Genomic DNA, 16,679 nt, shown 5'->3' with positions numbered 1-16,679 from the left:
AGAAGGAAAAGCAAATGAAATCAGAGGTAGGGAACTAATGGGGTCCCAGTGCTGTGTGGGAGGGATGAAGCTACTCCTCCTCATAGTCTAGGATCTCCCTCCCCTCCCTTCCCTTCTTTCCTCTTCCTCCAGCCCCGTTCCTCTCCCCATATGTATGTGCTTGCTTTAGGAAGTTGATACTGACAGCAGTGTTGAGGATGGGTTCACACTAACAGCACTGTGGAGGACGGGTTCACACTGACAGCACTGTAGAGGATGGGTTCACACTGACAGCACTGTGGAGGATGGGTTCACACTGACAGCACTGTGGAGGACGGGTTCACACTGACAGCAGTGTGGAGGATGGGTTCACACTGACAGAACTGTGGAGGATGGGTTCACACAAACAGCAGTGTGGAGGATGGGTTCACACAGACAGCAGTGTGGAGGACGGGTTCACACTGACAGCGGTGTGGAGAATGGGTTCACACTGACAGCAGTGTGGAGGATGGGTTCACACTGACAGCAGTGTGGAGGACAGGTTCACACTGACAGTGGTGTGGAGAATGGGTTCACACTGACAGAACTGTGGAGGACGGGTTCACACTGACAGAACTGTGGAGGACGGGTTCACACTGAGAACTGTGGAGGACGGGTTCACACTGACAGCAGTGTGGAGGACGGGTTCACACTGAGAACTGTGGAGGACGGGTTCACACTGACAGAACTGTGGAGGACGGGTTCACACTGACAGAACTGTGGAGGATGGGTTCACACCGACAGAACTGTGGAGGATGTTAAAGGATGAGTAGGGCAAGGATAGTGACCACAGCAGGAGTTTAGCATTGAGGTCACTGTGGAAATAGTTCAGGGAGAAGGGATTCAGAGGTAAATTCAGGAAGCAGCAGTGAAGACAGAGAAGAGGGTGAGAAACCTCTCAAAGAACTGCCAAAGTTTTGGCGGTAAATTGAAAGTGAGTGATTACATATAGAAGAGGAATTTAGGGAGACTTGTTTCCAAGCTGGGAAGATGGTGGTGTCATGACAAGTCTCAGGAGCTTTTGTGAACATCTAGGAGGACATGTCCGGCATAAATTTAAAACTCTACAAACTTGATAGAAAGATCTAGGATGATTTTAATTATGGGTCAGATGTGACCATTTGGTTGAAGTTTTTTTTATTTTTATTGAGCTCTACATTTTTCTCTGCTCTCCTCCTTCCCCCTCCCCTCTTCAACCCTCTCCCAGGGTCCCCATGCTCCCAATTTACTCAGGAGATCTTGTCTTTTTCTACTTCCCATGCAAATTATATCTATGTATGTCTTTCTTAGGGGCCTCATTATTGTCTAGGTTCTCAGGGATTGTGATTTGTGGGCTGGTTTCTTTGCTTTATGTTTAAAAACCACCATCTATGTGTGAGTACATGTGATAATTGTCTTTCTGGGTCTGGGTTACCTCACTCAAAATAATGTTTTCTAGCTCCATTGGATGGAGTTTGTAGAGTGAAAACAGAGCTAAGAGAAGAATGGGAATGGCCAGAACCTTAGGAGAGGACAGGGAAAGAGAAGCCAGGGGATGAACCTGGAGGAATGGCTGGCCAGTGGAGATGGGGTCAGCACCGAGCCCCAAGAGGATTTTAGGGGAGTTGGGGTAGAGAGCCTAGAGTTTGCATCTTAGAAACAGTGTCCCGTGGAAAATTCAAGACCATGAATAAACCTGGCTCAAAAATCTAAGGCGATTTCCCTTAGGTCAGCAAGATATTTTGCTTTCCTCCCACAAGTGAAGAAGATACATATTTTGTGTTCACATTTTATTCTTTTCACCTGTAGAATAAAGAGAGGTCTTCCTTCATATGATCTCCCGATGGAGAACACCCGAACGAGGCCTGGTTGAGTTTGGTTCAGATGGTGCATCCAGTCCTGAATCTGGAGGCGGAGAAGGAAATTTTATGTCACTGTCCCTCGCAGTACAAGGACTCTTTGAGAGCACAAGGTGACCAAAGACAATGGTGGCTTCCAAAATTCAAAGAACCTACAGGGATTGAGAACAGGAAGAAAAACCCCACTGTCTGCTTTTAGCTTTCTTTAGGATACCTAAAATGGCAACCTGCTTTCTCTACTGGCAGCCAGTAGTCCAGTTCTTCTCCTGCCCCCTTTTTAAGAGACCGTTAGCTAGTGTTTTACCAGAGTTACCACGGAAGTGTTTGACAGAAAACTGACCAATGTGCTCTGGCTGCTTTTAATTAATTAATTAGTTAATTAATTTAGTTTTTTTCGAGACGGGTTTTTCAGTTTAGCAGCCCTGGCTGTCCAGGAACTCACTCTGTAGAACAGGCTGACCTCAAACTCACAAAGATTCACCTACCTCTGCCTCCTGAGTGCTAGGATTAAAGGCATGTGCCACCACTGTCCAGTGTGGCTTCTTTTTGAAAAATACAATTTTGTTTCCATTTCTCTACAGGTATTAAAGAGGAAAAGAAAGAAAGGGAAAAAAAAACAAACCAGCTTCTGATAAAGTCTCCAAATTACATGAGAGCTATTAAAGTCTCATATATTGTTGTTTGGGACAGAACAGAAGCTACCGGGAGAAGACGGTATTCTCCACATTTAAGGTTATTCTGCTGAGCCCCCGGGAGGCATATTCTGCACGATCCCTCCTGAGGAGTGCACATTTGCATCAGTCCATTCATGTGCACTTATACATCAGAAGAAGTATATTTGAGATGAATAGATAAGGTGCTGAGAAAGATGGGTGACATTTCTGACTTAAAAGTCCTGCAAGCAACAAAGAAATCACATGGAAGTGCCCCACTGTTCCTTGATGTGAGAGGGTCCGTGCTGAAAGAATATATAAATGTATTTTAGGAAGTACTCATATTTCCCTTTTATTCTTATATAATCTAACAAACTGGAGGTATTCATGTATGTGTGTATATATGGACACACACACACACACACACATATATATAGCAACATCAATTTTTGAAATTTGACTTTTTTCGAGGGTGTGTTAATATGCTTCCATGTGTCAACTTATCTGAAACCTTTTATTGCTTTTAATTTTAAGCTTCTAAAAATTATGTTGAGACATTGAAATATGCACAAGAATTTTTGAAAGGAGAATTATCTACAACAGAACGAAAAATACTCTTAATCATATAGTAGAATCTCATTAATTTTGTGTCTAGAATTTCTTTGTTCAATGTAGAGGAAACATGGAAAAATATGTATCCCTTTATTCTGTAAACAATTTCTCTATTTGGAGGACTCTCTTTGCCTGCATTGCGGAGATAATAGCAAACATAGTAAACACTTGGCCCTCACAGAACATAATTATTAATACAGAAGGTATCAGTCAACCACAGTTATGTGTGACCTGTGAACGGTGTCATATCTGTATGCCAGAGGCACTGGGATACACTGAGATTTGGGGGAACGGTGACGTGGGAGTCCTTTCTGTGTGCTGTGGTGACCATTAACGAATAAAGAAACTGCTTTGGACCTATAGCAGGGCAGAACTTATCTAGGCAGAGAAAACTAAGCTGAATGCTGGGAGAAAGAAGGGCAGAGTCAGAGAGAAGTCATGGAGCTGCCAGAGACAGATGCTGGGAACTCTACCTGGTGTTCTCAGCTCAGACATCTCTCTGGTCTGTTATTCTGATTCTTCTTATTTAGCAGTAAAGGGACCAAGGAAGAGATGTGTGAGCCAGGAGGCTCAAACCAAACCGTATGGTATTCTGTGTGCTCTTCTCAGAGCCTGGATCTCTGTTTTCACAATTCTCTCTAATCCTTATACCAAAGCGACAAAGGTGAACTTGAAAACAACAGCAACAGCAACAACAACAGCAACAACAACAAAGGTCCTTGGTTACATACGTCTTCTAAGGAGTGATACACCTCATAGTTGTACTCAGACAGGGCCCTTCTGTTTCTCTGGGTTTGTAAGCTCTTTCCATTTTCCACAGCTTTCTGAAGATCTTCTATGAGAACCCTGGATTTGAAATAGTAGACATGATGAGAAAGTTAGCCAAGAGCACGCAAAAACCAGGCAATGCCAAGAGAGAACCACACACAGAATGAGCCAGCGTGGAAGTGTCCCAGCATCCCATGGCGAGAGGAAAGCAAAGACCGCAGAGAGTGGCACTTCCAAAGATACAGAATGTTGAGAAAATGCTCTTTTTCAGGAAGTAAAAACTGTTTAAAACTCATTATAATGAATTTAAAGTGCAAAATTATAGTCAGGCATCCCTAAACAATAGCAGTGCTATAATAACGGTTACCACGGAGTGAACATCTATAACCCTGTAGCTGTGTACACCTGAAGGGACTGAGTGCTTGTCAAGGGGATAGCCACTGTGCTGGTCCTCAGTAACAACCCTTGTGTTGGATTCTATTATTTCCACTGTATAAATGAGGAGTCAATAGGGTCAAGAATCAGCCAGTGTCATTCCACTGAGGATGCAGAGACAGAATCCGCTCCCAAGCGGATTCTCATCGTGAATTCTCATCTGAACCCAGATTCTCATCGTGTGACCTCAAGTCCAGGGTGGCACAGTGAAAATGGAGCCGTGGCTGCTCTGGACTCCTCCACACCTTCTTTTTTTTTTTTTTTTTTGGTTTTTCGAGACAGGGTTTCTCTGCAGCTTTTTTTTTTTTTTTTTTTAAGAGCCTGGCCTGGAACTAGCTCTTGTAGACCAGGCTGGCCTCGAACTCACAGAGATCCACCTGCCTCTGCCTCCCGAGTGCTGGGATTAAAGGCGTGCGCCACCACCGCCCGGCCTCCTCCACACCTTCTTAACAGAATCCTCTCTGTTCACAAGCCATCACCCAGCAGCCTGGATCTAGACCAGAGAAAGGAAGGAAGGAGCTTTAGTTCTCAAGAGGAAACCAACAAATACGAGGCGGGAAAGCTCTCTCGCTGTCCCACAGCACTAAGATTTCCACGGAAGAGAAGCTGTGTTCTGAAGACTGGATGCGTTTGGAAGCTGGGGGCAGAGGCCAGCCCAGGGATGGCAGGCCCATTGCTGTGGTGGAAGCAGCTTCAGGCAGAACCGCCAGGTTGCGACATCTGAGCATGCCCTAACAGTACTATGGGCCACCACTGGCTAGAATGACGTGGACTTTTTTTCACCTGCAGTATTTCCAGATGTTAGAGAGACCTTTGGTGATGGCTCCCACTGTGGCAGGTGGCTTAAAACCTTTTTATTTTATTTTCAAAAATGAACCTGCTGCTTATGGGGTAAATTCTATTAAAGAACACGTGGTGGTGACATCTAAGTGACATTTAGGCTAATCTATGTAGTCACTTAATGAAAAATAATTATCATGCACTGATTATATATTTTTTGGTCCCCGAAGAAGCCAATTTACCTCTTTGGTTACTGAAGAAGCCAGGCACCGAGGACTGAGTGGCTTGTTATGTTCTGCGTCCCCACTACAGGAACTACTAATCAGGGAAGAACTACTAACTTATTCCTTTTGCCTTACTTTTGAATTTTGCAGTTGGAAACATCAGAAGAGGCCAGGAGGCAGACGACTCCTCAGTTTTCTTGGTAGAGACCCTTGGTAACTCGAAACTGGGAGTACATGGAACTCGTCAAGCCCAGCGTCTTCACTATTGGCAGTTGTTTTCTTCCCAAGCTAAGAAATTATGGTGATTAGGTGCATGGCCCAAATGACTGCAGTATAACTGGGGCAGATTTGAGGAGCCAGGAAGAGCTGTGTCAACGTCTATGGGTCCTTGTTCTTGGAGGGAACTTGGATAGACAAGAAGGAGGTGGGTTTTCTTAGGAGAGATCTCGTAATAAACTATCAACATTCCAGTGGCTACAGACATACTCCAGGTCTGATTGCCTGCTGTGGACTTCCTTTCTGTCCTATAAATGAAGGGTAGATATCTGCTTTATCCAGCACACTCCATTAGAACATCCTTCGGAATGTCCAACTTGAAAGGGTCTTGGGGGTTCCTTGGTACGGTAACTTGAGCAAACTGATACAGGCCTCTGTAGTCTCTTAGACTGTATCTAATGCAGGCTTTAAGAGGCCATCTTAAATTAGAGACAGTTGTAATATGGAAGCCCAGCCCCATTTTCTTGTCAAATAGTTGAGTGGAAACCAGCTGGTTCCTAAAATGATGTCTCTAAACCATTGCATTTTCTTAGTTTTTATAGCTGATTGTGATTCTCTTGTTACATTTATTTGTGTGCATGTGTGTGGATGAGTGCATGCCATGGTGTGTGTGTGTGTGTGTGTGTGTGTGTGTGTGTGTGTGTAGGACAAAGGTCAACTTGAGGTAGTTGTTCTTTTCTTCTAGCACAGGGGTCCTGGGTTGTTAGGCATGGCATGGCAGCAGACTTCTTTAACCATTGAGCCATCTGTCTGGTCCTGGTTGTGATTCTTATCTCAACTGGGCACTTCTCTATAATGGTGACAACAACTATCAGAACCTTTGCAAATGATGTTATTACTCAATGCAAAACTACCTACCCCCCAGTTCCCAGGCTAGGGGAGGGCTCTCAAAATGGACATTTCCCTGGAAAACTTTATAGGTATTTATAAAATTTCTTTCTTTAAATGGCAGAATGAGTCATCTCATTGAGAGGGTTGACCACCCAGGGGTCAGAAACAATGAATCACATCACTTCTGCTTTACGGATCACTATGGCGATGCATTCTGTATGCTTGTACAGAGTAAATGATAATCTTTTGAAAATACCCCAGGCTGCAATAATAAAAGTCAATGAAAATGATCTCTACCTACTGTGCCTACAGGATTTAATTGACTCTTATATGTTATTATCTTGGGACTAACAAAATGAGTAATTTTAAGTGATTGTTCTTCGTGAGGAAACGCCTGATCTAAAACACTTCTTTCCCCCCTCTATTCACTGCGACACAAAGGGGGAGTATTTTTTTCTATATCAGTCCCACATGACCTCTAGTTAATGGCAGGAAATAGAGACTTGTTAAACTAACTGGTATGTTCTTTTCTACTGAACAATAATTAATGAAGCATGCGAGCTGTTACCGTGCACCTATAGATGTAATTACCGAGCTCCTTCCTACTAGGCATCCAGAGTATCAAAGCACGCCTTCCATGCTGCAGAAGGGATAGAAGACTGAGTGATATGAATGGCGGTTTCCTGCACAGCTGCGGTTCTAGTCTAGAAGCACAGACAAGGACCTTTCTAAAGAGCCGGCAGTGCTTTAATAGCTGTGGTATTTTCCTGTTTGTGTGACTAGGGATGTCCCTGGTACCTATCAGCATCCACAAACTTTCTTTTCCAGGATTTATTACTGAACCCACATCTAACCTCCATTTTATAAGAACGTCCCCCCTTTCTTGTCCTCTTCCCTCAGGCACGCTATGCTTGTTTCTAATAGAAAGTCCTTCTTACCTTCTTTCATTCTTCCATGTTCTCCCACAATTTCCCCTAGACTCTCCCTAATCTTTATCCAGACTGGATACCCCTGAGAAACCCTTGAACAGGTATTTCTCCAGGATCCTCCCCTCCCTTACCTCACCAACCTTTCTACGCTCCCACCTACCAGGTCACCAACCTCTTCTCAACAGCAAGCTGTCTGTTGGTTCTTACTTCTGCTTTTCTCTTGACAACATCTTCTAGAATCTGCTTCTTCACATCTTGTAACTAATGTTGTTTCTTACTTCAGAAAACCACCAGGTGAGTTTTCTTTCACATTATGGATTTGCCCTTTCACCATCTCTTCTTGGGGGGGTTGTGGGAGAACTAGATCTTGCTTTGTGACTCAAACTGGCCTAGAACTCACTGTTTACCCCAGGTTGCCTTGGTTTGTAATCCTCCTGCCTTAGCCCCCAGAGTACTGGTATTATAGGTATGCACAGTTACAGCTAATTCTATTATCTGAAATTGACCCACATTCATTCCTTCCTTGTTAGGAGATGAAGTCTGTTTCCTACTGTTTGAACCTTCTATCTAGCATCTCCAGTGTCCTTAGTGGTCCTTCCTGCAGCCTATAGACATGCCAAGTTTCTCTTTCTAGCTCAGATCTCAAGTCTTTGGAGTGATCACTGATGCAGTGTATCTTGGTGGTCACTCCTTGCCCTCTGCTCCCCCTTATTGTAACTGTTAGGAAGTGACATCTGTGGGCCTCACCCTCCCTTCACCTTCTGGTCTTCCGTTCCTCACAGCTGAATCCCTCCATGTACGTCAGCAACATAACTTCTGTCAGTCCCTTTCTTGTTAGGTATTGCTGCAGTTGTGGAACCCGACTGTCTGAAATCATTCTTTTCTTCCTCGACTCCCATAACCGGCCCAACTTTCTTCCGCTACAACCCTTCCCTTAGAAACGTCTGAGTATGTAAGTCTTTTCACACTCGTCTGCTCAGTCTTTTCCAAGCTGGAAAACATAGCGATCTCCTCTGGCTTCTCTCTTTTCTATTCTCCAGCCAACTGGAGAACCTGAGTACTTTTACTCCTGGAAAACTGTTTGGAAAGCTCCCCTTGCTATTTGGACGATTTCTGTCTTCTGCTCTTGCAGTTCCAGCCACAAAGACAGGGAGCTTTTGCTTATATCCTCCAGGGGGCAGCACCACTCACAGCGGTCTGGGCTCCTCCCCCTGCGGAAAGGAACATAACTGCCTTCTGCACGTGTTCTCTCTGCCACTTAGTCTGCTTTTTTATGCTGATTCTGGCCTTGCATGCAGTCTTGCTTTGCTTGCCTTGTCCCCCACATCTGTCAGATCCCCGGTCTTATCATAGGTTTTCTGTTGCAAAGCAGGCTACTGCAGAAAACCATTTCTTCTCTTCTCTTCCTTCTTTCAGTTTGGCCTTTTTAGCATTGCCAGGTGGTTCCTCCTTTTTTATTCAGCAAAAGACTGTGTCGGCTTTGATGACTTAGTTCTAGCAGTGAAATAATGTCTTTGTGTTACTCCTTTTCTCTATTAGACAAGGAAGTTCTTCAAAGATGAATATACACACTTTTACTGCCTCACAATGAGAAACACTTTCAGAAGCTCTTGATAAACAACCTGGGTATATACAGTTACCAATCAGTTGGCTAAAACTTGTAGCAAATAAAAAGAATGCTTACTTGTACGGGATGCGGGCTTCCTGGAGGAAGGCTAACAGGGTTCTGGAAGCATTTTGGGGAATATGGACATCGGTGACTGTCCCCTCTGACACATAGGAGATACTGCTGGGCTGCCACAGGTCCACCTATAGTGCAGGAACCAACCTATAATTCATATGTAGTGGAGGTGGGAAAATCCGTGTCACCACGGCAAGCACATCATCTTGTTTGAATATAGTAACGGCAAACACATGCGGAATAGATTCAATGCTTATATCCCCAGGGTTAAACTCCCATCTGATCTGGCTTGAATTTGTGCCATCATCTGTGACTTCATCAGAGTCACAGAGTTTGATCTTAATTCACAACACATTCAAGTCACAGGGTAAAAAAAAAATGGGGCGAAGGTTTAAAACTCTCCTTTCACATTTACTATATAAATATTTGAATAACTTTGAGAAAGAGAAAGATACAAACCATCCTTTTTCCTGCCACGTAATGAAACTGTGGGCCATGCATTTGGTAGCCATCCCCGCCACTTTCACAGGGCAGAAACAGAGAGACAGGCTTCCACTGCGGGGAGAAAAAGTCTACCTCCTTTCTCTGCAGCAGAGGATCCCTCCACTTAGCTGGCAAGGGCAAATCAGAGCCAGCTGATGAACTAGTCCACGGTTGTGAGGAAACAGAAGTGTAGGGCTGGCAGAGCTGCTGGGAGGTCATTCTGTCCATCTGTTAGCCCTGGGCAAGGACGCAGCTAGGTTTGTCACAGTGTCCCAAGGAACACAGATCTCCAGAAGCAAAAGAGTTGACAATTACTAATTTAACTCATAGCCATGTCTCATAAGATTGTCAGGAATTTTCTTAATCCTTATGTGGATGCATAATTTATTTTTTTCTTTTTCCGTACTCAACTGAGGCTGGCTCCCGCCCTTTGTAAGAGGCTTGTTGGTACCTCCACTCATCTTAGTATACTAGAATCCTTTAACCAGACTGGCCATGCCTTTAGCCCACGGCAGGACTTGATATTTGGTAATAAGACTAACCATTAGCTGTCAGCAGATACTAGAAAATTCCACTTTGTCAAGAACTGGAGAGCAATAGGAGCACAAAATGATAAGACTCACTGCCACTCTGGACATGTGTCTATAGATGCTATGTTTTTTAAGATACGTGCTAAAATAGAACCCCTATCCCACAAAAAGAGTGTCTTGTACATTGGAAAGTACCAGAGGAATAAACTATAGGCAAAGTCTAATGCTAACTAACATCACTGAGAGCAGTGGGCCAGACCTGTAACTCCAGCCATTTGAGAGGCTGAGGCAGGAGGACCATGAATTTGAGAGCAACCTGGGATAGACCCCATCACAAACAATAAGGAAACAACAGTAACAACAGATCTCTAGATGATCAGAAAGCATTTGAACTAATTGGGTAATAAACTATAATGTATAAAATCAGGAATCAAGATCTGGCCACATCAGGTTTATAAGATTCCAGAACATATAAAAATCAATGGCAGTTTTTGCTTCTTTATTTTTTTTAAGTTAGCAGACAAGGTTTCACTGTAGAAGACACTTTCTTACATGTCCTTATACTTTGTCCTCATTCATTCTCTTTCCATACCATCGTCCTTGAATCCCCCTGCTTGTTCTTCTGGTCCTTACCCTTTCCCCAAATAGTTGTCCCTTCTGCTTCCATATTACATGTGTTCTATTCCCCACCAACTCCCTCCACAAGAGGCCTTCTTCTTCTCTCATGATCCTCCTTATATTCTGAGTATCTACACACACACACACACACACACACACACGCACGCACGTGTGCACACACACACATCTATAGTTTTTTTATATGACAGGATGTGGTGTTTTTCTTTCTGAATCTGCTTTACTTCTCTTAAAATAATGATCCTCAATTCCACTAATTTTCCTATATGTCATGATTTCATTTTTATTCATGAAAACTCATTTTAATTTTATTATGAGAAGTTTTTTACTGTGTCGATGTGACACGTTTTCTTGCCCATTCATTTGTTGATGGGTTTCTAGCCTGACCCCACTTCTTAGCTTCTGTGAGTAGCATTCTCTGTGGTGTGTTGCTGTGGAGTCTTTTGAGCATATATGCAGAAGTGGTATAGCTGATCATTTGGGAGTTCTGGTTGTAGTTTTATTTTCTGGAACTTCCACAGTGATTTCCACGAGAGCTGCCTACGTTTACGTGCTAAAATATAAATGAAACCCAAAGGCTTAACACCAGCCCCTGCAGTAAAAGAAGCAACACAGTTAAAGGCTGGGCAAATGATCTGAATAGATGCTTCCTGAAAGGGGAAACACAAATGGCCAATGCATGGATCCCATGCAAAGGAAATGACATCAGCAAAACAGAGATGCCTGTGTCCCCATGCTCACCACAACACGGTCACAGCAGCTAATGTATAGAGTTGACACTGATTCTCATCAACAGAGGGGGTAGAGAAGATGTCTCCTCCCCACAATGGGATGCTAGTTAGCCAGAAAGAAGAATGAACTCAGTTATTTGCAGCAGAATGAATGGAAATAAAAAATATTGTGTTAAATGAAGTAAGCTATATGTGGAAGTTAACAATGTCAACCTAAATGGGGAATTGTGATTATTAGAGGTTAAGAAGAGTTTGGGGAGTGGATAAGGTGAGGCTGGGTCATGCAGAAGGAATAAGGCCTATCGTTTCATAACACAGAGGGTGAGGACAGCTTGCAGTACAGAGTTCATACTTTACGAAGATCTAGGAGAGAAGCGAAGGGCTCCAAACCTAAACAGACGAGAGAGAAATGCTACTCATTCTACCTTGATCAGTGCATGCTTGATACATTCACACCAAACCCATTAATATGTGCATTTAACACAGGCATAAGAGTTAAGCAACAGATGTGTTATCACTGCTATTTGAGAAGGGAGAAGTAGTGGGATGTAGTTCCACAAAGCTCTATTCAAGGTTTCCAGTTAAGACGAAGAACAGCAGGGGACTGCTTCTTTATTCAGGGAGAGCTGAATGCAGAGATAGATGTAAGGGTTCAGGGTGGGAAGCAAGAAATACAATCAAGATGGTGAATAAGGCAGAGGTGGAGTCTCCAGAGTGATGGTTCTGAAGTCCGACTCCACAGGAACAAGTTCAAGCTCCCAGTGCATGTGTGACCTGGGCGAGCTCCCTAACCTCTTAGCTCTTACATTCTTTGCTGGTGAAATCAAGCTGATGAACTAATCCCCTTGATAAGCAGTGTTTAATAATGTAAGTCATTGCTATTTCTGTTGTGATGGAAATTGGGAAGACTGTAGAAAAATGCAGCGATTCCAAGGATGAAGTTTAGTGTTTGGCCACCTGGGTGTGAAGACCGAACCATAGCGATTTATCCCAGCTCTCTCTGTATTAGTTCCCCCAGTTTATAGAATGAGATTGCTAATGGCCGTATTTTTCATATATATATATATATACACACACATATATATATACATATATATATACGTATATATATATACGTATATATATATATATATATATATATATATATATTTGAGGTAAAAGTGAATCAATGCATGTAGAATGCTCAAAATTGTGCTTGATGCCATGAGGCATTCATGAAATGGTAAATGATTTAAAATAAAAATATTCTATTTTAGTCTGGCTCTAACTCCATGGCTTTCCTGGCCTGTCTACTGTTTTGCTTTTTAGCCTGGATTCTAGGAGAAGTGTCCCACCTGTTAGTCTTCTGGGTGATTCCACACCTGGTCCAGGTGCCACTAGGTGCTCATCCTACAACCTCAGGGTGAGACGTGTGTATGTGCGCATATGTGTGGTAGGCATTTACCATGTCCCTTCAACTTGTGACAGATTGCCTGCCTCCCAGCTTTCCAAAATAGCACAGAGGCGTGGAAAAGAACTGTCCTGATTTACTATATTTATTCTAATTTTTCTTTGTTCTGAAAAACTGTTAGCTATTCAGAGTACTTGCATTTCACAGAAGGGGTGTGTGTGTGTGTGTGTGTGTGTGTGTGTGTGTGTGTGTGCATGTAAGAGTAGAAGACACATGTGTGGGTGCCTGCAAAGTCTGTATAGGGTATCAAATCCCTAAAAGCTGGATTATAGGTGGTTGTAAGCTGCCTGACATGGGTGTTGGGAACCAAATACATTCTCTGCAAGAGCAGAAAGTGCTCTTAACCAGTGAGCCATCTCTCCAGCCCTTCCAACTATATTTTTTTGAGATGGGCGAGACAAGGTCTCACACTGAACTTGGAGCTCAGTGGTCAGTTAGATTGGCCGGCAGGACAACCCGGGGATCCTCCTGTCTTCAGCAATGCCCAACCCTCTCTCTTCCTCACTGGCAGAACGGCCAGGCTTTTTTACATAGGTACTGGAGACCCATGCTCATGCTCACAACCTTGTAGAACAAACACTTTACACACTAAGCCAGAGCTCAAGCCCCCACTGGGAAGGTTAGTGAGGAAACTCGCTACCATCTCAGTGTTTGGTTAGTATTTGATTTAATTTGCATAATCATATTAATTCGATATAAAGACTCACAAAATCTTAATATACTGGAGAGCGCCGTGTCCTGTTTACTCTTTAAATTGTCTTTTTGGTCTTTCCCCAATTATCATTCTTGAATCTTCTTTTAGAATTTTTCCTACTGTCTCCTGAGGAGCTTCTTTGACGGCCAAGTCTAGATCAAGCACCTTTGATATCTGCTTTTGTGGGATTCTGTTTCTTCAATAGTCTACAAGTTTTAATTGTATTTCATTTGCATGATTGCTATACTCACTTCCCAGAGCTGCATTAATAAGTTTCAAAAATTGGGTAGCTTAAAATCAAGCTATTCTTTGGGCCAATATTACAGTATTGGCAGGATTGTGCTCCCTCTGAAATCTCTGGGCAACATCCTTGCTGGTCAGTTCCAGCTTCTGGTGGCTTTGGGCATTTTTTAGTCTATGAGGATGTCACCTCAATCTCTGCTTGTATTTCCACATGGCTTCTGATGTGGGTCATCTTTTCTTCTGAGGATACTTGACTTTGACCTTTGAGTCATCTGGTTAATCCAGAGTCATCTGTTCTTGAGAGCCTCAAATATTCCTGATCACATCGTCAGGCTTCAGTTAAGACTTAGATATATCTTTTTAATTGAGAATTTCATATATGAGAATGTATTTAAATGTTCTCTTCTTCCTACTCTTCTCTCTGCTTCTTCTCATACCTCTTCCACTCCTCAAATTAATGAACTCTTATTCTTTAATTATAATTGTTATATACATACATGTACATATACATGCACACGTATACGCATACACATAAATACATCATACTTGCACAAACATGTACACACATACTTGCACAAACATGCACACATGGACACATAAATGTATACACATGCACACACATATAAGCACACACATACATACTCACACACATTTTATAAACATAAACTGCTGAGATCATTTAGTATTGCTCATATGGGCTTAGGGCTCCCTTCTTGGGACTGGTTAGTCAGAGAGTACTGATTATCTCTCTCTTACCAACCATTAATTGCCCATAGCTCTCCTTCTAAGCTGAAGCCGTGTGGGAATTCCTCCATATACATTGGCATGTCAGTTAGGGGTCTTGTTTCTAAGGCCCTGTTTAGGTGATCATATTTGGGAGATTTTCTGAGTGCAGTCTGTCATATATATAGAAGGCACTGTCTCTCTGCAGACATGGTGTCCTGGTCCCTTTCCTATGATGTTCCCTGAGCCTTAGGTACGGGGTTATGTTGCCAATGAATCAGCTGGGACTGGCTAGCTTACAGCCAGTTCTCTGCATTTTGACAAGTGTGGCCTTCTGTAATGGGCTCTGAGTGCTGTAAAAGTCTTCTTTGGTGAGGGGTAAGAGCTCCACTTATCTGTGGATAAAGAACAGGTATTGAGAATATAGTTGGGAATTATGTAGTTTATGTCTTTTTGAGGGCTCCCATCTAACCCATTAAATTTGTTACACAAGTGCTGTTTTCCCCATTATCTCTGTAAGAGTGGAGATTGTGGCGCCTTCCCCTCTCACTATTATCTCCCCAGTATGTAGGTCAGGGCTGGTATTTAATAGGCACTAAATACATTTATTGTAGATAGGATTAACACATCCATTTTCTCTGTAAGGTAAAACATACACACACACACACACACACACACATATATATATGTGTGTGTGTGTATATATATTCATTCACATATATACTTATTCATTCTTTATGAATTTAATACACACATATGCTGTATTTTAATTCATATCTAACCCCACATACTGCTGTATTTTCATTCCACTATAAGTTGTACTTAAAATTTCTCTACCTTACCAAGAAATTGAGAAAGTGGTCCACTCATTTTATCCACATCTCCCACGAATGAACTCATAAATCTTTGCTTTTGATATTGTTAGTATTTGGATATATTCATAGACTATGACACTTCTTAGGTCATAGTATGGAAGCATTCTTTTTTTTAAGATTTATTTATTCGTTAACTATACAGAGGTTTGCCTGCTTGTGGGCCAGAAAAGGGAAACAGATCTCATTACATATGGTTGTGAGCCACCATGTGGTTGCTGGGAATTGAACTCAGGACCTTTGGAAGAGCAAGCAGTGCTCTTAACCTCTGAGTCATCTCTCCAGCCCTGGAAGCATTCTTTACTGATGACAGTCAGTTATAGAGTAAAGGAAACACATAAGGTGTGTGTGTATGTGTGTGTGTGTGTGATGTGTGTGTGAATGTATGTGTGAGTGTGTGTATGTGTGTGAGTGTGTGTTTATGTGTATGTGTGAGTGTGTGTATGTGTGTGAGTATGTATGAGTGAGTCTGTGTATATGTGTGTGTTTGTGTATATGTATGTGTAAGTGTATGTGTGTGTGAGTCTGTATGTATGCATGTGTGTATGTATGTGTGAGTGTGTGTATGTATGTGTGAATGTGTGTGTGTATGTGTGTTTGTAAGTGAGTCTGTGTGTATGTGTATGTATGTTTGAGTGAGTGTGTATGAGTCTGTGTGTGTGTGCACTGTGTGTATGTATGTGTATGTGTGAATGTGTGTGTATGTGTGTTTGTGAGTCTGTGTGTATGTGTGTATGTATGTGTGAGTGTGCACCGTGTGAGTGTGTATGTGTGTGTGTGTGTGTGTGTGTGTGTGTGAGCGAATGTGACTATGTTACTGTCTTTGTCGTACTTATTATGGCATTTTAACACACTTTGGCTGCTGGATGGGAAACTTGGCCAGGGATTATGATCTATGAGCCAAAGACATGTTGAAAGTGATTGGAATGCCACTAACTTTACTTTCCCCCTTTATCTTGTTTTCTCTAAGCAGAGCAGCAGTTTGTACTCCCCTGAAACAGCTTCAGTAATCCCAATCACCACCCCCCCACACACACACACACACTCCAGAAATTCAGGAAACTAAATCTTCCTAAATTCTTTCATAAAATTTAGGAATTTTATTAAAGAAAATGATAACATATTAAGAAACAAGTAATCATTAAAATAATAATTTTAATTAGTTGGGGCCTGTCTTGGGCTATTTTTGATTGTTATATCATAATATTTGAGTCTCTGCAGTTTATAAGTGAAGGCTTATTTTGGCTCACAGCTCTGTGGGCTGAGATTCAG

At 42.5% G+C, this 16,679-nt stretch overlaps 1 protein-coding gene across 1 annotated transcript in view; it reads right to left on the bottom strand.

Annotated features, from left to right (window-relative positions):
• The window catches only part of Cpa6 (carboxypeptidase A6), a 303,059-nt gene that overhangs the window by 105,841 nt on the left and 180,539 nt on the right, over positions 1-16,679 (bottom strand). The window contains exons 3-5 of the mRNA XM_038348398.1: positions 9,049-9,173; positions 3,853-3,967; positions 1,801-1,902 (exon numbers count right to left, since the gene is read on the bottom strand). Coding sequence (XP_038204326.1) covers positions 1,801-1,902; positions 3,853-3,967; positions 9,049-9,173 — 342 coding nt within the window. The remainder of the gene's footprint in view (positions 1-1,800; positions 1,903-3,852; positions 3,968-9,048; positions 9,174-16,679) is intronic.

Source organism: Arvicola amphibius, chromosome 11 (genome assembly GCF_903992535.2).
Source record: "Arvicola amphibius chromosome 11, mArvAmp1.2, whole genome shotgun sequence".
Taxonomy (NCBI): domain Eukaryota; kingdom Metazoa; phylum Chordata; class Mammalia; order Rodentia; family Cricetidae; genus Arvicola; species Arvicola amphibius.
The sequence above is the reverse complement of the archived record's forward strand: the minus strand, read 5'-3'. Positions and strand labels throughout refer to the sequence as shown.